This window comes from Bos mutus, chromosome 26, assembly GCF_027580195.1.
Source record: "Bos mutus isolate GX-2022 chromosome 26, NWIPB_WYAK_1.1, whole genome shotgun sequence".
NCBI classification, from domain to species: domain Eukaryota; kingdom Metazoa; phylum Chordata; class Mammalia; order Artiodactyla; family Bovidae; genus Bos; species Bos mutus.
Genome location: NC_091642.1, coordinates 17,065,866 through 17,090,251, shown reverse-complemented (window position 1 = coordinate 17,090,251; position 24,386 = coordinate 17,065,866). Strand labels below are relative to the sequence as shown.

The 24,386-nt window shown below is 43.3% G+C and overlaps 1 protein-coding gene across 4 annotated transcripts in view; it reads right to left on the bottom strand.

Moving 5' to 3' along the window:
* Positions 1-24,386, bottom strand: part of ABLIM1 (actin binding LIM protein 1) — a 328,489-nt gene that overhangs the window by 34,379 nt on the left and 269,724 nt on the right. For 3 of the 4 annotated variants that reach the window (XM_070363328.1, XM_005900284.3, XM_070363327.1), the window contains exons 7-12: positions 20,220-20,307; positions 16,835-16,893; positions 13,260-13,343; positions 3,897-3,974; positions 2,720-2,875; positions 120-155 (exon numbers count right to left, since the gene is read on the bottom strand). In XM_070363328.1, the coding sequence (XP_070219429.1) occupies positions 120-155; positions 2,720-2,875; positions 3,897-3,974; positions 13,260-13,343; positions 16,835-16,893; positions 20,220-20,307 (501 nt within the window). The remainder of the gene's footprint in view (positions 1-119; positions 156-2,719; positions 2,876-3,896; positions 3,975-13,259; positions 13,344-16,834; positions 16,894-20,219; positions 20,308-24,386) is intronic. The other variant, XM_070363329.1, reaches the window with a different exon arrangement.

Sequence of the window (24,386 nt, the reverse complement as noted above, 5' to 3'; positions counted from 1 at the left end):
ATGATAAGCTCGTGCAGTTTTTCTGTTCGTTTAATGTCCTTTTGCAAAAATGTGAGTCTAGGAAAGGTCCAAGAAATTCTCCAATTCCACCCATTTAAATTTTCAAAAATGGCACTTACTTCCGCTGATGGAGTAGGAGACAGAGTCCTTGGAGACTGGAAGAATAAGAGAAAGCCACAATGTTAACTCACTTTAATTAGAGTTGCTTATCAGAATCATCTGGAAACATTATTCAAACCACACATGCCAACACCCTTGCCTGTCCTCCACCTTCTGATTTAGAAGATGAGAATGGGGCTCAGACAGGTACACAATGACAAAGCCCTTGGGGGACCCTATCAGGGACGTGTCTCCCTGATAACCATGGGTTTTGACAAATATGCTGTAATGCTTTTAGGTAATTAAGTTAGAGAAATTGGAACTATTTCCTCTCTATATTCATGGTTTACCACCATGAGTTACAGTGTCTACTGAAACACAGAATTTGGTAAGCACAGTTGCTGACTAAGTTATAACCACAGTAATTAATCATGTAATATGTTATGGTGACCGCCTCGGTGGCATCTTCCCCAGGAGGCCTTGTCGACCTCATCACCATTCACCTTCTGGCTTCCATCTTTCTAGGATTCCTCGAGGCCGTCAGCCGACCAAGCCCTCTCCCACCTCAGGGCCTTTGCACGTGCTGTGTCCTCTGCCAGCAGTGCTTTCCACTCAGACACCCGCAGGGCGCACTCCCCATCTTCAGTGAGGCCTCTGCTCAAATGCATTACCACCCAGTCCCTTCTGTGATCCTCCCAGTTAAGGCAGCAACCCAGCACCCCCTGACCCCTGTGTACTTTCTCCTTACTCTGCTTCATTTTCCATCAAAGCAATATCACCCTGTAATATTATGTTCTGTGTCTGTCTATTCTATGTCTCCCTTTCCACTGCAAGCTCCATGAGGGCAAGAAATCCATTCATTTACAACTAAGTGTTCCCAGCGACTGGAGTAGCTCCTGGCACATAGTAGGTACCCAATGAATATTTCCTAAATGAATGAATGAAATGTTCACAATTAAAAATGCAAAAAAGCTTTCAAATAGAAATGAAATGCAAACGAAGTGTTCTGAAGAACACGGCCAGTGGCGGATTTCTCAGTTTCAGAATCTGCCCTTCTTTCCCAAGTGTACAAGAAGTCACTGGCCGTCTGTACTCCAGACTTCCTCGAGCCCCGTGGTCTGTCTGATCTGCTTTCTGGAGGCACAGATGGCTACACAGAACTTCAAGCTTACTTCTCCATTGTTTCTAAAACGGCAGTATATGGATTCTATGGAAGTGCTAATGATCAAAAGGATAACGAAACAGCTTGTAAACTTGTCTAAGCTGCAAGCTTCATGGGTTGGAGACGAGTTCATGAACACATCTGATTTCTGACTGGAGGGCATCCACCTAGTCCAGACTCTGTGCTCAGAGAAACCTGTAGGCCATCATTCTAGGCTACTGTTGAGTGCTTATGTGCCAGAATCTAAATACTTCACTTAATCCTTACAGAAAACCCCTACGGTAGGTGTCCCTATTATCTTGAGTTTACAGATAAGGAGATGGAAATATGCAATTTTTCCAAAGTCATATGGAGAGTAAATATCAGAGTCTGGTTCCAAACACAGAAATGTTCCCTTTAAAGCTCAAACATCTGGGCCCATAACACCATAAAGCCCATAACACCATAAAGCAACTCGCCTCCCCTTACTTGTATGGCTTGAACATTAGGCAATTCTCATTCACTCCCTGTAGGACCAGCTTCTATGTACTCTGTTCAGGAACCTTCCTTTGCCCCTTATCCTCTGTGAAACTCTGCCCGGCAAAGGCAACTGAACCACCCAAGCCAAAGATCAATCAACCTGCACTTCAAAGGCTGCAGATGCAGTTACAGCTATGTGACCACTAGGTGGCACTACATGTAACGGACACCACTGCCCACCCAAGGGATCATTTCAACCAGGAGCTATGCTCTGAAATACAAACCCAGATTGGAAAAATAAAAAAAATTAAAGATAGATATATATATATATATGTAAATATATACGCACATATGTAGGTATATACATAGATTTTGTCATTATCTGCTTTACAAAGAAGTTAGGATTATAAAGGGTGTCTCAGGTCAAAGTCACATAACTAATGAGTGGAATCCCTGGGTTAAGCCCAGGTAACTCGATTCCAGAAGCCCATCTCATACCACTTTGCTGTACTGTGGCCCTACACATTTTTTTCTTTGCATATACTAATTATCTTACGATGCTGGAAGACACAGTTGTCAAAATTTAGGGGGTGTGCTCTCTCTCCTCACGATCCCCATGAATATATTTCAGCTCGCCCCAAGGCTACCCCCTCACCCCAGAGGACCCTTGCCCTGATCCCCTCTGCTCACAGACTCTCCCCAGTTTCGGCTCCCTTCCCAGCAAGTCAGCTCCTCTACCCTCCAGCTTGGTCCTGATACTCACTCCTCCTGCCCTGTTGTTTCCTTTGGTTGGTCTGCTTCCCCACCTCTCCACACCTCCCACGGGGAGGGGATGGTGCAATAGGCTTCTGACTACCTCAACGCACCTGCTACAGAAGCCTGCAAACAGCGAGCAATGAGAAGGACTCTCTGACTTATCTTGACTCCAATCAGTAGTTTTTATACAGGTGGCAAAAGAGAAAGAAGTTGTGCCGTTCACGACTTCTGGGAATTTATTACCTCTCCCAGGCTCTGCCTCTCCTGCTTGTCATCATAGCCCGAAGAGTAGAAAGGCTCATAGGTAATAAGATCTGGACGTTCAATGTCGTAAATCGCCTTGACCTTGGGAATGGCTGCTAAATCCTTGTAATCCAGGATTTCATTATCCACTTTTGCCTGCCAAAGTTAAACAGAAAGAAAGATCATTCTGCCATCTTATCTCTGGGGAACTGTGGTTAGTGCATCTCATGTCTTATTTAAGAGTAAAAATCTTAAAAACAAACAAATCCCCAAATACTTTGCTTAGCATGGTCACACTGTTTATAAAGTTGCCTGTTTAAGACTCACAGACATGGAGCACAGAATTGTGATTGCCTAGAGGGAGGGAGATTGGGGTGGGAAGAACCAGGAGTTTGAGACTAACAGATGCAAAATTTCTTATGTAGAACGGATAAACAAGAAGGTCTGACTGTACAGTATAGGAAACTATATTCAATATCCTGTGAAATGATGGCAAAGAATATGAAAAGTAATATGTGTACATATGTATAACTAAATTATTTTACTATACATTAGAAATAGATACATTGTACATCAACTATATGTTAATAAAATAAATTTAAAAAATAAAGTTGCCAATTTATACCAGATATTCATATTTTCAAAAAAAGTCACCAAAAGCTTGGGGAAAAGTCTAAGTAGAATTCATCAAATAGAGAAGAATGCAAACCTTCAGGATTTCCTAAATTTATGACACAGAAGGGAAAGCTCAAACAGATGGTCAAAAAATCCTCCCAGATGGCTAAAAACAAGAACTGCATATTTAATAAACTAAATATTTAAAGACCTTTGTGGCAGAATTTAAGGACACTCAGTACTGGAATTATAAAACATATAATTAATCTCCAAATATCCATATGTAAGTTAGGTGCAATAATTTTTCAAGTCCTGTATCACATTACTGCATTTTATAGGGTTATCTACTCAATCACTCTATACTGATGGTCACATCCACAGAAACATTCGATCGCCTGGAGGAAAATGGGATTGAGATGGCTGATCTACAAGAATGAAAACTGGATCTCATAACAGAAATAGAAAGCATTTTGAATTATTCCCTTTCAGATTATCCAGTCCACACTTACCGTCTGCTACCTTACCTGGCCTGGAAGTATCTCTTCCAGAAGCGGATACTTACATAGATAGTATGACCCGGGGAGCCAGGGATGCTGGAGCCTGGTCGAGAGTAAATGCTTTCAGAGGAAGTCCTGGTAGGCTGTAAAAGAAAGAGTGTCATGTAAGATTTCAGACCGTGGCTTCCGAATCACGACTGGCTGAAGTCCCTATACTTGCCTAAAGACTTAAGCTGATTAAAAAGAGAAAGACTTGTAACTTTTCTGAATAAGGGAAAATATAACCGAGGAAGAAAGGTCAACGAGAACGAACTGTGCCGTCAGCCTTGAAAGTGCACCTGGGGGCTTCTTTCTTCTCCTTGTCCCCGACACCACCATCGAGCACATTCCATCTCCACGACCACCACCCTAGCACCATCCGGTCACCACCTGTGCTCGCCTGGACTCCTGCCATGGCCTCACCTTTGGGTTTCCTGCCTTCGACCTGCCTTCCTTCGACCATCTGCAAATCCACTGGGCACCCAGTGGCCACAGAGATCTGTGAAGAACACAGTCTGAACGGTCACTACCCTTCTTTAGGCGTCAGCATCTGCAAAGAATGGAGTCACCGCTCCCAGGGCCTCGGGATCTCGTCCCTGCCTGCCTCTCCTGCATCACTCACTGCCCGCTGTCACTCACAGGACAGGAACATGTCACTGCCTCAGGATCCTTGTCCTTGCTGCTTCCTCGACCTGAGAAGCGTGCCCTCATCCCCCGTTTCACTTTTCTTCCCTCCTTCAGTCTTGGCTTAAATATCACCTCCTCCAAGAAGCCGCGCCTGTTCTCTTCCTCCAGAGTTGGTGACTTGCTGTTTTCTCTCCTCGCATTAATCCTGCTTTCTCCTTCACGAATAAAATGAAAAATGCCGTACTTGTTGGTTTCGTCATCATGTCGATCTCGCTCATTACCTTTAGTTATGGCCTCTGCCCTCAGAGGGCTTCTTTTCTTACCACCTACAGTGCCCACCGTCTTGCACAGGTACAGAGCAGGCATAAATATTTGTTGTGGGAATGAGAATTTATTATTTGCAAGCAACTACTCAGTTTGTGGATACTTGACTCATGTTAATTACATGATTTGAACTTAACCGCATGGAAGGTCACTGAGTTAAGGTCCGTGGTCAGCCACCAGGGAAAGTATAAAGTGGACTTTGTAACACAGACTTAGAGAACCCTGAGAGGGAGGGATGGTGACGGAAGATGGAGGCAATGCATGAACTGGGATTAACGGCCCCCCAACCCCTGCTTGGTATGTTCCGGAAAGCTCTGCAAAGACACCAAAGTCCTGGTCTTAGAAGGCTTCTCCCTTCCATGCCGCTATTTCTTAGACAGGATGATTTATAGATCTGTGTTAGGAACACTGTTTCTGCTGATATTTCGGGATCCTGATGTGAGTATAACTGAGTCCCTAGAACCCCCTCTAAAAACAAGGATATTGTATCACTATGGACCTCACATCTGAAACAAGGAAAGCAAGCCCGCCTGGTCACCTTGAGGCAGGCAGTGCTTGGACCTGCTTTGACGGTAAGAATCCACTGGAGGGGTGGGATCACCAGGGTCCCTGACATCTCTGAGACATAAGGGGGGCAGGGGGTGGAGAGTGCACAGGGCACAGTGGAGGCGAGCCAGGCTCGACCCTTCCGGCCCTCCCTCCTTGTACGAGCACTTTCCTCCTCGAGTGACAATTTTCCAATCACAGGAGTATCTCAAGAGGATAGAATCCCCATATCTGAATATATTACCAAAGAAAGGATTCATGTAATAACAGGACTCCCCAAATCCAACTCCTGGATCAATCTGCCAATCAAAACATACAAGGGACACCACCAAAGTGCAGCCTTCCTATAAAGAGAGATGCGCCCGCTTCAGAAAGCTGAGCCAGTAACCCTCTCTGTGGGATAACTGGGCTTCCCTGGTGGCTCAGTGGTAATGAATCTGCCTGCACTGCAGGAGACCCAGGTTCAATCCCTGGGTTGGGAAGACCCCCTGGAGAAGAAAACGGCAACCCACTCCAGTATTCTTGCCTGGAGAATTCCATGGACAGAGAAGACAATCATTTACTACAGGCAGTCCTTCAGCTTCAAGTTGCCAGGATCTAACATTTGCCAAACTCGATATAGTAATGAGGCCTCTTAGGCAACAACATGAGATTAGCAGTACTGAGCATTTCTTACTCACTTACTCTGTGGCAGGCCCTGTGCTGAGCACTCCCCAAGTATGCTCTCGTTTAATCTTCCCAATAACCCCAGGAAGGAGATTCTGCCAACACCCCTGTTTTCTAAATGACGGGAAAGTTGCACAGGTGGGCAAGGGTCAGGATTTGAAGCCAGATGCTTTAAAGGCAGAGCTTGAGCTCTTAATCCCTGCGCTAAATTTTCTGGGCACATCGGAGGGTAAGGGTAGCCATTTACTTTTCATCACCATGGCTTTGGGACAAACGAGCTGAAAGTAAAAGAAAAATAAGGAGATGAACTAGCAGGAGAGAGTGCATGCTAACTGAAAGTGTTTTGACTGCCACTTGGAAGCTTCTAAGAAGCCTGTAATAGCTCGCTGTTGGGGTGGGGTGGGAGAGGGTGTTCCCCAGGAGAGTCAGATGTTTTGGGTTGCTGGTGTTGCTATGACAATGGCTTGTTTTCATTAACAAGCCATGAGGACACTGTGTGAATAGCCAAAGTGCACGCTGAGCTTTGGGGTCTCTCCCACGTTCCTCATCCTTATTTCTGCCAAAATGTGGGTCAGGTACCCTTTGTTTGTTTCCTGTTAACAATGGACCTGGGGGTGGCTCTGAAGTGTTTCTTCCTCTGATGTACTATGCACCCTGATAGGAATACAGCTGGGGAAGAAGGCGCACAGGGATCAGGAAAGGGCCCTGAGTGCTCCCTTCCAGAGATGGAGAAATACTCGGCTGGAAAAGATCTCTTGGCTGAACCAGCCTGTCCCCAGCTCAGTCTCTCTCTCTCCATTCTTCACAGGATTGAGCATCCTGTGAGTGACACAGGCTTTCTCTGAAGCATTTATCTTACTCATTTACTGTTTTAATATTGTTGGGCTAAAGGTATTAACATCCAAAAATTCTTCTCAAGTTCCATTGTCTTCAGATTGCAGTCACTTCCAATTTGCATCCAACTGCCCTGGCTTCTCTGATTGCAAAATAAAGATTTGAGAGTTTCATAGTCAGTTTTTGAAGTCAAGCCAACGTTCAACAAATCCACCGCTGCTCTGGCTGTTTTTTGAGATCACTGTGCCCAGTGTGTCTTCAGACCACTTGGTGTATTTCAGAAACAGTGACAACGTGTTGGAGGTTCAGAACCTGCTGTCTTTCACTGCATTCGCCCCTGTTTGTTTTAGCTTTATTCTGGCCTCCTAACCTTACTGTCAATTTTACTTCCACAGACATCTTGCTTATGGGTTGAGTTACGGCCTTGCTTGCCTATTTTCTCATAGGGGTCCTAAGTTGTTTTCCTGTTTAAAATGAAATAATGGAATAAAATACAGTTCTGTATAGCATAATCTAGGGGGGTTCAAAGGCTGGCTTTGGAGTCGAATACCTTGACGCATATATTGGCTCTATTGGTTCTATGACATTACACGAGTGTCTTTTTTTCCCTTTCCTTCCCTTTCTCACTCTTTCATTGTTTCCCTTTAACTTCCTTACGCTTCAGTTTATCTATGTATAGAATGGAGGAGAGGGTACATACAACACCTCTTTCCTAGTGAGAAATGAAACAATACATACAAAGCTCCAAGTACCTTGCCCTACACATGACGAAGACCCAGCATTTTCCGGACAACAGAGGTGAGACTGGAGTTCTTTGCCAGCATCTTAAATAATGAAGGGCAGGACTCTCTCTGTCCTGGTCCTCATGACTGGACGGTCATTTTGGATGTGAGCTCCAATGACCAGACTTCCCTCAAGTTCTCACCCTTGGAGACCTTCCCATCAGAACTCAGGTAAGTTAACTGTCTCAATAGTTAACTATTGTGGATGGGGCAGTGGTCCCACCCAGAGCTGACAAATGTCCTTCCCTTTCTTGAGAACTCCATGGAACGAATCTGTACCCTCCCAAGACAACAACTTCTCCAGCTGGCGTCTAGGCTCTAGTTACTATCACCCTTCCATAATGGATGGCAGAGAACTTGCTCAAGCCTGTCTGATCTGCCAGGATAACTCCTGTCTGCTCCCTCGTGAACCGTGCTCCAAGTTAAATGGTACCACAGGGATGGGCCACTTACGCCACAGCCCCTAACGGCTCCCCACGCTGGTGTGTTTGCTCAACCAGCAGAGGTTAGCAGTCTCTCTTCTGAAGATAAAAACACTTACTCCTAAAAGTGGGACTATTATTTTTGAGTTGGAATCTTAAATATTTAGAATTTTACATTTCAATTCTAAACTTCTAGCCTTCTAAACATGTTGCATTTTATTTTCTCTGTGTTTTAAAGTGTTAATTTAAAAAGAGCCAATTCCTAATATTACATCACATGACAAAAGAAATCCAAATGGTTTAAGACCTAAAAGCAAATGTAATTTGATAGTAGTTTAAAACAAGAAGGAAAAGAGACATGCTGAATTTTAAATGAACGTCTTGTTTATCACTGAAGCCCCCCTTTTCTTCTTCTAGCTGTGTTTGCCCCCTAATTAATATACAACTTGCTAATAGTGTTTGATGGCCTTCAACACCAAAAGGCATAGAGCTGTCTTCTGACATGACAGCTCATATCCACACACTCAGAATTAAGGCTCATCTTAATCTCAAAAGCAACAGCTTCCTGACATGTTTTCCCTCTTTCAAATCCCACTGACAGTTTCTTCTTTATCATTAACTTAATTCTAGTGTCACCTCTTCAGGTGGTAACAAAGTTATAGACAATCCATATTTCTACAGATGATCTTTACGTGCAATTATTTCATCTAAATTACTGTTTCATCCCATTCAGATAACCAAGTTCACAACAGTGATTCACCGAATTAAATCAAGAACCCAAATGAGTCAACAGGCTTTGTCTGTGGAATTCTCTATGAGAGCTGTGATAGACACAATTACCTTCTTGCCTATATTATAAATGAAGATAATTCCAAATATTTATCCCCAAAGGTCTTCCCACTTCTGTTCTACAGAGGGAAAAAAACCAAACCTATAGAGCTGTGATGAAGCTGTTAAAGCAGATGCAATCTACTTGTTCTCGCTTTTTCCTTCATGCCTTACAGAAAAAAACAACTTGAAAGCTCAGTTGGAAAAATTCACTTTTTTCTTTTGATGCCATCTTTGGGGGGCAGGGAAGGTAGAGGAAAGCATGGGAAAAGCAAGGTAGATATAAGAAGGATTATAAACAGTCTATGATCTTTCAAAGGACTTTGCCAACAAGATTAGCCTTTAATCCTCATTTTGGCAACAAGAGAAAAGGATCCTTCAGTAAGAACTTTCTAGTTGTATGTGGTTCATGCAAGAAAAGCACTTTCATAAAGAAAGTGTCTAAATTTACATTTATTTCTCCAGCACATCTTCACATACCTACTTTCAGTTTCAAAAAGGCTTTTTATTTTTCCTCGAAGGAAAGAAAGAAATCAACAAAGAGAGGTCTCACCAGACTAGTAGTTCATTTCAACATGAAAGAGGAAAAAATGACATTTGATCGCTAATAGTAGATGCTTGAAAAATGCACATCTTTTTGTTTTCTGTACAAAACTTTAAAAAAACTCTCTAACTACATTTCACTTGCTGTTTCCCTTAAGCCTTGACTTTGTCCACCTGTTCCACACTTCGGAAGGCACAGTCACAGGATGAAAATTACACCGAAGAAATTCGCCAGCTCTCAAACATCTTTAAATGTTTACCATTAAAAACACTTACTGGAGCTTTGCCTGGAAATTAACCAGAGAAATGACATTTTTGCTTATTTCCAATTGTGGGCCGCCCCACACACCCGGTCCCTTCTTAGAAGCAGACAGCTGGAGAGCCCTCTTGCCCCAGACCTCCCCTCACCCCACAGGAGCTGGGGAGTAACAGCTATGTTCATCTAGTCTGCATTCATCCTAAGCCATGCTCTAAGAAGGGAGAGAACTACAGGCAACTGGATCCCAGATCAGAGAGGTCGTATGAGGGCCTACGGGACCGCTACTCATATAAGGTAGTTGACACCTTATACGAAGTGCTGCTAAGGTTGACAGTACCTGCCTTGGGTTTTTGTCGAAGTTCACCAGACAAGGAGGTGATAATAGCTGCAGAAGAAGGAATACTTTAAAAAATCTTAACATATTAAATATTCACTGCTAAGTCAAAAGAGGAAATCCTTTCAGTTTTTTTGTTTGTTTTTGCTTTTATTTTTGGTTTAGTTTTGGCTGCACCACCAGCTTGTAGGATCTTAGTTCCCCGATCAGGGATCGAACCTGTGCCCTGAGTAGTGAAGGCACAGTATCTTCTCCAGAACCAGGTGTGCAACCACCATTAGCCTTTACTATGGCCAAGAGTCCTCACTGTGCAGGATAAATCTTCACACCTGTACATTCTGATACACCAAAAAGAATAAAATATCTGAACAGAGAGAAAGCTGGGAATAAAGTGGTATGTCTGGTGGCAACATTAATAAAACAGTAACCAATAGCATAATTTCCTTATTGTAGAAATACTTACAGCCTCTAATTAGCTCCTTTGCAGAAATAGACACACAGTATTTGTTTGGTATATTATGGGTCTGCAAGTGCATACATTATAATACAGTGAGTGTTAGTTTCAGAAGAGAAAAAAAACTCATGCCCATTTTGGATGGCAGCCATTCATGCTTTAGCCTCCAAAGGCACAGCCCAGAAGCCCCTTTTTAGAACAAAAGCAAGTGATCCACTCCAGATTACTACAAACTTGGTCCTGGGAATATGGTGTGGTTTGTTTATAACGAATTACCGACCTTTCCCTGTAGACAAAATTTGCTTTTCTTATAGAACTCTTCCAAGTAAGTGAAACCAGAATATATTTTTCTTAGGTCATTCTATTGGGCTGGCCAAAAACTTTGTTTGGGTTTTTTCCCATAACATCTTGCAGAAAAACTTGAATGAACTTTTTGGCCAAATTAGTAATGTTTTTCCTCACCATTTTCTTTTACCTGTAATTCAGCAAGAGGAAATAAGAGGAGATTTCAGAAAATAAAAAATAAAATGACCTTCCTCTACAATAAAACCAGGCTTATTTCCAGGGCATGAAGTGCTGAAAGTCCCTGCAAGGGGTACAGTGTATCTAACACTAAAGGTACTTGATACTAATCTGGTGAAATGAACTACTGTGTAGTCAACAGTATTTAAAAGACCAAAATATCTGGGTGGCTTGAGAATTGCTTTGGCATTTTCAGGCTTCTCAAAGGTTTTGATAAGCCATGATGGCCAATGGGTGAAGCAAGAGCTTGTCAAATGGCTCATTTTCTCTGCCGGGTCCCAAGTGATTTATACCTTTCTGTGACAGGGTTACAGTTAACTTTACTGATATTTAAGGTTCGACAATGGGAATTAGATACCCATGCTTAACAACAGGGTAGGAAGAGAGAAGGTTTTCCAAAATAGACCTCTTTCTCTCTTTTCTTCTTTTTTCTCTCTCTTCTCCAGCCAACCACATCTCTTAAATGTAAGGGTCTGGAGAAGACCAAAAAATTTCACAGTTGATGATATTTTTCTTAAAGTCATGAAAGTGAATCACTTGGCAATAGCCTTAGGCTAACAAATAAAACACTATTTGAGTTATAAAGCATACTTTCAGGGAAAAAACCAAAAGCTATTGAAAAAGCAATTTCTTGCCAAGTAGGTACTAATTCTAAGAACTCACTTGCAATGGGAATAATTTCTGGCTGTTCCTCTGGATTCATGACACTGTATGTTAACTGTATGTGAAACTCTGCTGTTGGAGCCAAAGGTTCAAGATAGATGAAGATCATATGACAAATATAAGTTGAACGTAACCCAGCTTCACGGGCCAATGCAGTACACTCAGGGCCTGGAATCTACGGATAAGTGTTGCTCCTTTTGACCTGCAACACCTTGGACTGACTTCACTCTGTAGGTGGAGAAACTCCAGGGGTTGATGTCTAAAAGGTTTCTTTCCCCTCTGAAACTTTGTACTTCTATCTTTCAAATCATTTAAAGAAAGCAGGTACAGCTTTAATGAAAGTAGACCCAAACCCAAACTGTCCTGGGCCATCGTGCAGTTCTGGCAGGCAGAGAAAACAGGCACGGGCGTCAAGCCCAGACTAAAGAGCTGTGTGGCAACCCTGAGTGTCAACAGAGCTGCATGATGGGTTTCATCTGGACAGAGCTGGGGCCGTGAAAGTCACTTGTAACTTAACGGGCCAAGGTTTCAACTGATTCTCAGAAACCCCGAAAGAAGGTCAAGCGTGTGCAGGGAACACAATCTCCTGCCTCGCTGCTCATCTGGAGAGCTGGCTGAAGACTGTCCCAGGTTCCAGGGGATGCTCTGGAGAGATGGTGCCGCCCTTACACCCTGTCTCTTCCTTGGGCACCATCAGACTTGGCCAGTATTTCATGCTCTCCTCTTTGTGTCTTCCCAGCTCTCTCTCTCACTCTCCCCTTGTAGGACAGTGGAAAGAACATGAGTTACTGGCTCCAATCTCAGCTCTTCCACTTACCACTGGGAGAACTCTGGGGAAGTTAGTTCACTATGATGGTCTCAGTCTTTCCATCTGTAAGATGGGAATCAGGACAGCTACTTGGCAGGGATTCTTAAGGAGAGCCATTGAGAGAGTATGTCAGTTTCTCGCCTCTGCAGAGCTGTAGCTAGTCTTATTTGTTCTCTTTTCCACTTTGCCACTCCTTCCTCGAGCCAAACCTCTCCTTCCCCAAGTACTGCATTTCCCCAGCTCCACACTTCTGTTGCTCTTTTCGTCAGGCCCACCCCTTTCTCATCAACTCTATGTGTTCAAATCCCATCCAGCCTCCAAAACTCAACTCAGAGACCACTTCTCCCAGGAAGCGCCCCTTGAGCCCCTTTCCCTCACCTGACCTGCCTTGATGTTTATGATCCCTATGCCGTGATATGTTTCAATATCTTTTAATAATTATGTACCTGTCTTTTCTTCCTTACTGTACCTGGGTACTTGGCAAATATTTGTTCAGCGAACAAATGTGTGAATAGAGTACAGGACCGAAACAGTGGTTTCCAATGAGCTCGCTGTCCTGAAGACAATGCTTTAGCCACCACTCTAAATGAAAACATTGTCTAGAGCAGGAAACAGCCAGAATCAGAATGTGAGATGCACTCCGTGGGGTGAGAAAAAGCATCTGCCTCCATGGGAGCCCAGAGTTATGTGGGGAAAGCAGCAAGGGGAGGAAAAGCGACAGAAGCCTGGGGCCCCCGGCACAGCGGCCCCGAGCCTCAGCTCAGACATGGTGCCAACCTGCAGACACGGGGACCGTCCTGTGCGTCGAATCAGACTTTTGGGATAAAAGAAATCAGACGGAGATCGACGGATGTTTGGGGGCTGTCGTGAAACATGAAAAAGGGAAGAGTGAAGAAAGAAATAGCCTCGATTCAGAAACACTATCAACAAAAATACCTTTAGGAAAACTAATTTGATAAGTGATAAGTGACATCAGGTTTTCCCTGGTGGCTCAGTGGTAAAGAACCCACTTGCCAATGCAGGAGACTGGGTCGGGAAGGTCCCCTGGGAAGAGAAAATGGCAGCCCACTCCAGTATTCTTGCCTGGAAAATCCCATAGACAGAGGAGCCTGGTGGGCTAGTGCTTGGGATCACAAAGAGTTGGACATGACTGAGCAACTAAACAACAGCAACGATGTGGAATCACTTTAGTCGGGGGTGGGGTGTGTGTGTGTGTGTATTTTTAAAGTCCATGTTGAAAGCATAGTAACTGGTCTTCATTTTCTTTCTCTTTTGGCCACCCCACGTGGCTTACGGGATCTTAGTTCTCCAATCTGTGATTGAATCCATGCCTTCAGCAGTAAAAGTGCCAAGTCCTAACAATGAGACTTACAGGGAATTCCCTAACTGGTCTTTACATTACAGTATATTTACCTATGTTCCAACCTTCCCCCTCCCCATCATTCCTTTCCATTTATTTTGGCTGAAATATTCTTACGTATGAAGAGTTAGAAGGCAATGAAGCTACTGACAGATGTTCTTGAGAGTCTGTTATTACAAACACCCCACCAGTTCTTGAAATCTGGAGAATGTGGATTACTCAGTGGGTTGTTGAAAGATCCTTAAAACATTTTCATTTTGCTATGGTAACTGAACTGATGTGACACCGGGAAAAAGGCCTGAAAGTCCTGGCGCAAGGCTGTCCTGCATAGACACACCCTTAAGAGAGCACAAGAGTTGCTCCTTCTTCAAAATCTAGCCTCTTTTTTAAATCCCATCAGCATCAACATGTGCCCCACTTGGGGTGCATCAGAACCTCATCTTCTTAGAGGTACATCACCCATACTACCGAGTGAGTGAGCTGGGGGCCGGCCAGACCTCCCAAGTGGTAAATGCTGGCTTTAGGAGAAAAAAGTTTCACTAAAGGGAGAAAAAACTACAGCTCCTCTCGGCCAGAATGAGTGGAAGTATCTCACTAGTTGTTTTCATAATCTTATCCAAAGAGTTCCATCAAGATGCGATCAAGAGGGTTGATTTTTTTGAAGCCATTTTAGTAGGACAATCTGCAAATTCAAGCAGTCCTTACAGAGAAAGGACACATTCCATTCAGTCTGGCCTCGTTAGCATTCCTCTCTTTGTCTCCCAGAAGACTTCATCAGGGATGGAATAAAAATGATTATTCAACCACCAAGGGCAACACTGTAAAGCCAGTGCAGACCACTAGCTACGAGGCTGGTTTGGGGAGAGCATCTACAAGTTACACAGTGAATTCTGCATCCCTGTGATTAAAGTGACAGTAAGCACTATCTTTAAGGTGCCAGCATTTTATAACGATAACCCGCTTCAAAGCATCCATGACTCATCAAAAATCCCAGAGGCTGGCAACTTCCAGCGTGCACCTGTCTGACTGACAGATGAGAGGGCTAGGTACACACGCTCAAGCTGAAGTTCTATGTCGAAACAGAGATCAAATCATCCTGCTGCTGCTGCTGCTAAGTCACTTCAGTCATGTCCGACTCTGTGCGACCCCATAGACGGCAGCCCACCAGGCTCCCCCAACCCTGGGATTCCCCAGGCAAGAACACTGGAGTGGGTTGCCATTTCCTTCTCCAAGCACGGAAATGAAAAGTGAAAGTGAAGTCGCTCAGTCATGTCCGACTCTTAGCGACCCCATGGACTGCAGCCTACCAGGCTCCTCCATCCATGGGATTTTCCAGGCAAGAGTACTAGAGGGGGTGCCATCGCCTTCTCTGCAAATCATCCTAATATTGGTGAACAAGTTTCTCTCCAGTTTGTCTGGTCTTTACTCCATTATTTTGAGAAAAAGTGATTTTTCCCCCTCCACTTAAAGTCTGCTCATGTTAACTGAATTTTAAGACATCCGTTTTTATTCAGGGTCACAGGCAAGGGACAAGTTTCTAAATTATGCAAATGACAAAATATCTCCATCTGATCTTACAGATGCCAGTTGAAAAAACAAAAGCAGAGGAAATAGAGCTTCTAGGCAGACAAGAGCTTCACTGAGAATAAATAAAAGATATTGAAAAATGAAAATAAGAGCTGTCATTCCCAGGGGTGGCAGGCCAAAAAAAAATGGGGGGGGGGTTCTGATAATCATTTCTCTGAAGCCAAGTCACTCCTTCACAAATGACACGTTAGTAATCAGGCCACAATGATGTAGCAGCTGTGTGACTGCTGGGGATCACATATATAGCTTCTTGCAACTGCTAACAGCAGATCAAGAAGAAATGATTCCACATTCTAGAATATTGCTGTTCAGTTGCTAAGTCGTGTCCGACTCTTTGTGACCCCATCAATTGCAGCACACCAGGCCTCCCTGTCTTTCACTATCTCCTGCAGCTTGCTCAAACTCATCTCCATTGAGTTGGTCATGCTACCTAACCATCTCATCTATAGCATGGCTTCAAAAAATAAATTTGGTCCATTCTTTTCCCTGAAACACCAGGTGGTGTAGTCCAGCTGTTTCAAAGGGAACCACTAAGGTAGTTAAATGAAGGGACTGTGGACTGGGGTCTAGTCTGATTACTGCTCTGAAAAATACTTCACAGCCCAAGCGAAAAACTAGGGGAATCTGAGTAAGAAACAGATTATGATCATGGCCCTGCAGCTGTGTACAGCTCTTTGCTTCTGAAACAGGTAGAATATTGTCTCCTGGTGGTGATCTGAGAACAGACTAAGATCAAGGGAAGGCTTTAGAATTGAGAGAAATGCTAAAAAACCAAAGGAAAGAAAGAAAAAACAGGTGAAAGATAGAGTCTATCCTCCGTGTGATCCATGTTCCAGGGAGTTTTGAAAATATTTTGATGCTACCTAAGGTTTCAGTTACAAAAACAATCAAGGACACTTGTTCCCACTGACTCGTCTGAGCTCATCATGATTTTCCCCAAAGGTTTTTTATCTAACAAATCATCAGCTTTTGGAGATGGAGGCTACTTGGTGAACTTGGATTTGAGAGGCCAATCAAATGTAGCAAGAGCTGAGCAATGGCTGCAGAGTTTGGATTGAGTGATGTGATGGATGAAGTACAAAAAACATCCTCCTCTGGTGAGGAAGTCACCAGATATTGGACCTAGAACTTGACTTTGCCCCTTGAATGCTTTCCTAAGAACCTGATTCATGAAGCGAGGGTTATTTTGTCTAACACAAGCACTTGAAACAAGAATCACCATCAATGGAAGGTAGGAGGAAACCTCTTTTTCTGGCCAAATGGCCTTTCTACTTGGTCTGTGATAGAAGGGGAAAAAAAAGTCCTAAGAAGCAATTTCACCCAAACTGCAGTCCCAAGAATCAGTGACCGTCAACACGATGGACAGCAAGTACCTCTGCCATCACAGTGCCAAAGCCTTCCTTACCCGCAGCTTTTCCTCAGTCTTGGTTGATTGCTTACAGTCGGGATGCCAAACGGTAGAACCTGGAAAGACAATGCACATCTAAGAGTAAAGGAAATGGAAAGCAGCCACTGTCCTATTACACAGAACTTCTGAGAGAGGCCCTGTGCCCAAGTGAACCATGATAGCTCAAATTCCAGGTGAGTTTTCTGCGTCTAGTCTGAGCTTGTTCTTAACAGTTATAATCCTAGCCCACAGAGGCCCCTCATCTGGCACAAGAGTGTCTTGATGAAAGAGACATTTAGTTCTCAACTGGGCAGTGTTTTTTTTTTCCCAAATGTTATCATTGTCCTTTGGGGACTTCCCTGGTGGCTCAGATGGTAAAGAATCTGCCTGCAATGTGGGAGACCAGGGTTCAATCCCTGGGTTGGGAAGATCCCCTGGAGAAGGTCAGGCTACCCACTCCAGTACCTGGAGAATTCCATGGGCAGAGGAGCCTGGCAGGCTACAGTCCATGGGGTCACAAAGAGTCCGTATTGAGCAACTAAGTTTCATTTTTCATTTTCATTATTCTTTAAAAGTAATGTCTGTGTACTTCCAAATATCTACTTTTAATTTCAGAAATACAAGCCATAAGCCATGTTTATATAACATCAAAACAACCAAGCAATTTAGATGAGGGCAATAAAGTCAAACCAGATCATCTATATCCAGAAGCAAAACGCACCAAATTTTTTTTGTTGCTTCAATTATACAGTTACCTACACAGACACAGGAAATCAATCCAACTAGCAGAAAGTTTGAAACTTACACTACAAATTCACAAGTTTTCCTTTAACTTTTTAACCTTTTAGTTAACTTTAAAAGGTCTTTACTTTTAAACTAGTGAAGTTACTACTTAAGTGTTGTTTTCTGGTCCTGGGTCAATGCCTCACTTTACAGGAATTTAAGGCGCTTTCTTGGATGGTACCAGTATCACAGAACTAAGCAAAACACTTATATCCAATAGAAAGCTCTTTTCTTATAAGAATTCAATGCCTGCCTATGCAATTTTTTTTGCCTAGGTATACAGTGTATGTAACTCACGGCTAAGGTCTACATGTAAGTCCTACGTTCACACAAGAATACGTTCAAACGCGGGAATGGTGGAAGACTTTGAAGAGGGACTTAAAACGACTTCAGCAGATAGTTACTAAGTTGAAAACAGGTTTTTTTGCCTAAATTTGTAAATTTATTCTGGCTACATTTAAATTGTTAAAAGAGTCATGAGGTTGTCTGTGCAGGACAATGTCAATGATATAAACTTAATATGAGTCTCTGTATGAATATTTTATGCTTTACATTTCACTGTTGAACTCTTTCTCTCCTGAAAAGCTATCAAATTAAAATAACTCTTGAATTATTTTACACCACTGAGCTAAAAATACTATTAAATTGATGACAGTGTAAATACATTTTATATCAGAATAATACTTTAATCCCTATTTAGCAGTCATTTCTATCTTGCTTAACCCAGGGCCAAAAAATCAAACCAAAGCCAGACAGACACATAGTCCATTCAGCACTGGCTTTTACTCTGAGGCTGGCTTCAAAGCACAGAAATCCTCTTAATGTGGAGAGCCGGGGGGAGGTAGGGTGGGCAGCAGGGCTGGAAGCGGAGCAGGGTGCACTGCAGAGGTTCTACTGAGTGGACATCCTGGCCCAGAACCCTGGGGGTGCACAAGGCATTGAACTGTCCTCCAGAGGTCACACACACAGGGAATGCAAGCCAGAGAGAACATGAGATGCTGGGGAAGATGAAGCTGCTCATTGTTCAAGGATGTGCTGAGAGCACAGGCAAAGAACACCAGAGCCCAACTCCAGCAAAGATTCACGATGCTCAAATGCGGAACATAGCCCAAATTCCCAGCGTTGTTTATCTATAGTATGAATGTGCTGTACTTGCGTACAGCCTGAAATCACCCTCTTTACTCAGCTTGCAGAACTCTGTGAACATACAGAGGTGCACCCAGAGCCCTGAGTCTCAGTTCTTAGCAGACACTCTTGGGGTGATGTACACTCTTGGGTCTTTGATGGTGAGTGCAGTGACTGACACATTAGATCTAAAACAGCCTGGAGACCAACTGAAGAATAAATCTGCTCCATGCTGAACATGTAAAGTGACACCTGTCTACTGCTCCCAAGGATTCACAGTTTGTCCTGGGGGGAAATGTGTCATATAAAGCCCATATGAGACCACAGATTTGGGGCTTGTCACTTGCCTTCATCAGGCCCTTTAAAATTCAGTGAGATTTTCCACTGTAATTTTTTCAGAGAAATCATTCTAAAGCTAAAAAGGATGTCTGGGTTGTCAATTTCTCATACAGCTAGCGTTCTTTAAGGGGAGAGCAGCCAAAGCTTTGATCTAGTACTCAAGAATCGTTTCTGGAGACTTTTCTTAGTTTCGTAAAAACAAAAATCAAGAGCAAAGCAAACCATTCATTAAAACTACACATAGTGTTATGTGCAGAGATGAAGAAATGACATGCAAAGGCCAATGAGAACCAGTAATTAGCAAACTGAACAAGCAATAGCTCTTATATTCTTGCTAATTTTACTGATCAGCCCTTGTCTATTTAATGACTCTTTCCAGCTAAAAATAGTAAAATGCTTGCACAGATGGTACTGTTTGACTGGAGGAGAATCCTTCCCTAAAACTCTCTTAAAAGCTTCAGAATTTTAGAGGAGATAAAAGCTAATCATAGCTGTACATAGGGAAAATTTCTCAAAATTATTTTCATTAAAAAGAATTGAATGGCCCTCTGGTAATGAGCATTTCCTTGGCATCAGAAACCTCAACTTCGCTGTCAGGAACTTTGGGTGTGTTCTCTCTCACTCTCTGTCCTTCTCTCTTTCACTATGACAGCGATCTCATCTTCATGGGATGAAGAACATCTGTGATGTAATTCGCCAAATATGAAATTTTCTTCTTCCTAAAAGCCTGGATAAGAGCATACTGGGAGGCCCCCCAAAATCCTTCTCCCAGGAAAGTAAAGTGAGAAAAACCAAGTATTATAACCATCCAGTATGTAACATTTCTAGACATTCATTTCCTCTTTTGATCTTTTGTTTCCCAAGCATATTCCTGGGGGTTGGGGGTTCCTGAGGCCTAGCTGATCTTTCCTCCTGCCTTATCTCCATGGCATCAAGTTCAATCCATTCATCCATAAGCAATCCACTCGTTTGTTAACAGCCTCAGGGGCTCACTGCCAGCATGTCAATTGCTTGGCTGATTAATACTAACTGATGAGGTCACATTTGGCTACATTCATTTGGGATCTGGGTAGCCTTGCAGCTAATGAAATGCCTCCTTCTCTTCAAAACAAACAAACATAGCCCAGTTTTCTCTCCCCACTCCAGACCACCTTACCTTGCAGATACATTTCCTCTCCTTCTGTGAACATCTGGTTGCATCTGCTGCATCGTGCACAACTCGGGTGGTAATGTTTGTCACCCGCCTGTAAGAGAAGAGGTAGCAAATGTTCAGTCTATCGCTGGGCACTGTCCCAGCCTCTTCTCTGCACATGGCAATTTGAGGAAAAGAGAAAAAAGCTAAGGCGGGAAAGATAATTGTCTGACTGACCAAACTTTTCATACCAACAGCCTTAGAAGCTGAAGCCAATGGCACTGGCCCCACAAGGGGCTCAAAGATCAGTGCTCATGTCTGCCACGTGGGGCTGCCTTGCCTCTTGGGGTTTCTGGCATGCAGTTGTCTCTTGGCTTAGGCTCTCCTGGATAGTTGCCAATTACACACCATGTGCCTGACATAAGTCTACTCCATCTCCCCAAAAAGTTCACCTCGAAAACATTAACATCCAAATTGACGTTGGAGACCAGTGTTGGTTTGTACTGCTGCTGCTGCTGCTAAGTTGCTTCAGTCATGTCCAACTCTGGGGGACCCCATAGATGGCAGCCCACTAGGCTCCCCCATCCCTGGGATTCTCCAGGCAAGAACACAGGAGTGGGTTGCCATTTCCTTCTCCAATGCATGAAAGTGAAAAGTGAAAGTGAAGTCACTCAGTGGTGTCCGACTCTTTGCGACCCCATGGACTGCAGCCTACCAGGCTCCCCCATCCATGGGAGTTTCCAGGCAAGAGTACTAGAGTGGGGTGCCATTGCCTTCTCTGTGGTTTGTACTAAAGCAATAGAAAGAAAGGATCCTATTTAGTAGGTCCTTTTCTAGCTAAGCTGGTTTTAGAAAAGACAGAGGAACCAGAGATCAAATTGCCAACATCCACGGGATCATGGAAAAAGCAAGAGAGTTCCAGAAAGGCATCTATTTCTGCTTTATTGACTATGCCAAAGCCTTTGACTGTGTGGATCACAATAAACTGTGGAAAATTATGAAAGAGATGGGAATACCAGACCACCTGATCTGCCTCTTGAGAAATGTGTATGCAGGTCAGGAAGCAACAGTTAGAATTGGACATGGAACAACAGATTGGTTACAAATAGGAAAAAGAGTTCGTCAAGGCTGTATATTGTCACCCTGTTCATTTAACTTATATGCAGAGTACATCATGAGAAATGCTGGACTGGAAGAAACACAAGCTGGAATCAAGATTGCTGGGAGAAATATCAATAACCTCAGATATGCAGATGACACAACCCTTATGGCAGAAAGTTAAGAGGAACTCAAAAGCCTCTTGATGAAAGTGAAAGAGGAGAGTGAAAAAGTTGGCTTAAAGCTCAACATTCAGAAAATGAAGATCATGGCATCCGGTCCCATCACTTCATGGGAAATAGATGGGGAAACACTGGAAACAGTGTTAGACTTTATTTTTCTGGGCTCCAAAATCACTACAGATGGTGACTGCAGCCATGAAATTAAAAGACACTTACTCCTTGGAAGGAAAGTTATGACCAACCTAGATAGCATATTCAAAAGCAGAGACATTACTTTGCCAACAAAGGTCCGTCTAGTCAAGGCTATGGTTTTTCTTGTGGTCATGTATGGATGTGAGAGTTGGACTGTAAAGAAGGCTGAGTGCTGAAGAATTGATGCTTTTGAACTGTGGTGTTGGAGAAGACTCTTGAAAGTCCCTTGGACTGCAAGGAGATCCAACCAGTCCATTCTGAAGGAGATCAACCCTGGGATTTCTTTGGAAGGAATGATGCTAAAGCTGAAACTCCAATACTTTGGCCACCTCATGCGAAGAGTTGACTCATTGGAAAAGACTCTGATGCTGGGAGGGATTGGGGGCAGGAGGAGAAGGGGACGACAGAGGATGAGATGGCTGGATGGCATCACTGACTCGATGGACGTGAGTGTAAGTGAACTCTGGGAGTTGGTGATGGACAGGGAGGCCTGGCATGCTGCAATTCATGGGGTCGCAAAGAGTTGGACACGTCTGAGTGACTGATCTGATCTGATCTTTCTAGCTAAAGCAGGCTTCCCTGGTGGCTCAGACTGTAAAGTGTCTGCCTGCAATGTGGGAGACCTGGGTTTGATCCCTGGGTCAGGAAGATCCCCTGGAGAAGGAAATGGCAGTCCACTCCAGTAGTCTTATCTGAAAAACTCCATGGACTAAGGAGCCTGGTAGGCTACAGTCCACAGGGTCGCAAAGAGTCAGACACGATTGAGCGAATTCACTTCACTTTCTAGCTAAACAGTATGAAAATAATATAATCTGCCCAGCTTACATCAAGATGAGAAAACCATAGTAAAAGATATCATCCACTGCTTTTTAATTTTGGAAAGAGGCCTAACTTGCCTCTCTGCTGCATATGATAATCTTCTGCCAATTTCTCATTTTAATTGTTTTCTGAAGAAGGCATTTTATTGAGGCAGCTCTGCATTATTCATGGGCATGTCACTTTCTTAAATATGACAGATGCCACCATAGCAGGTGTTGACTTCCCCAAAGCGAAATGTCACTGGACCCAGGGACAATTCTCTAGACAGGTGCCAAGTCACATTAGAGTCATGCTCCAAATACATGCCTGACAAAATGAAATCCTTTCGTTCATAGTTCAGCAGAAAGTCTCACCACCTAAAAATTATCAAATGTACTCTGCAATTAAATCATGTCCTCAGTCAACCGTGAAAACACTTCTTTTGCATTAGCTGTGCACAAGGCAGTGCTGAGAGCCTCGAGTTAGAAGTGGCTTCACCCTGTGCCTGCGTGAAATCTCCACAGGAAGTCAGAGGTCAGGTGGTGATTTCTTTCTCACACCCTCCTGTGCAAACTATGAAACCACTTGGCCACTAGAGTGTGAAATGGTGGTCAGCTACTCAAGATAACCCAGTGGGGGAAAAAAGTTGAAGTTATTTAAAACTAGAAGCCAGGAATGAATTCTTTTCAGTGGTGCCTGCCAGAAAATTCCAGAACTAGAATTTTGTTCTTATCCATACAGCATTATGTATTTATCTGGGGGGAGGGGTATAGGATACGTTAACACAAAGTGACTCTTTGCCTTAGGCCAGCCAGGGTTCAATGTGAGTGAAGGGAGGACGAGAGCAAATATTACTCAGTGTTAAACGCTGTTGAGTCAGCTGGGAGATTAACGCTGGGAGGTCCCAGGCAGTGAGGACAATCTCTGAATTCTCAAGGAAAATGTAGAGGAAACAGTTAAGGCCCCTTGACAGGAGTCTGGTGTAGTCTGCAGTGAAAGGCACACCCCTCACTAAGCTAGCAGTAGAAGTTTCTGCGAGCTGATAAAATGGATCCACCATACTTAGTGCTGCAATGTTACAGACATTCTCATTAAAGACAGGAAGCAGGCAGAGATGTACACTTTGACCAGTGTTTTTCTTTATTTTCCTAGCCAATGTGACAGATCAAGAACAAGAAATAAGTACAAAAGTCAAGAGTTCAGTCGAGTAGCTAGATAAAAATTTAACACATATGTAAAAACCAATAGTTTTTCTATTCATTAACAATACAAATTAAGCCTAGGTGATGAGAAAACAGGTCCCCATTTGTAAATAAATATTTCAGTGCAAGATCTACACAAGGAAAACAGTTGAATCTAACTGATGGGCATGAAAGACTTAAATAAAGACATATGGTATTTATGGAAGGAAAAAGTAAATATCGTGAAGTTGCCAAATTATGTAAAATGAGCCTATGAATGCAACAAATTCTCAATCAAAATATGAACAGGAGTTTCTTTTATGTAAACTGACAAGCCAATTTTATAAGTTTACATGGAAGACAAAAATGCAGGAAAATATAAAAGATTATTATCCAAAATATACAACAAGCATCTACAATGAACACTAAATGGCAATATAGGCAAAAGGCAATTTCTGGAGGAAATATAGATTACCCTGAAAATAAAGAATTAGCTCAACCCCATCAGGAATCATGGAAACACAATTCAGAAGAAGAGTATTTTTCTTCAACAAATTGGCAAAGATAAAAAGAAGACTAAGGTGAGGGACTTCACTGGTGGTCCAGTGGTTAAGAATCCACCTGCCAGTGCAGGGGACACGGGCTCAATCCCTGGTCTGAGAAGATTCCGCATGCTATGAGGCAACCAAGCCTGTGCGCTGGAACTACTGAAACCCAGGCGCTCTAGAGCCTGCTCTGCA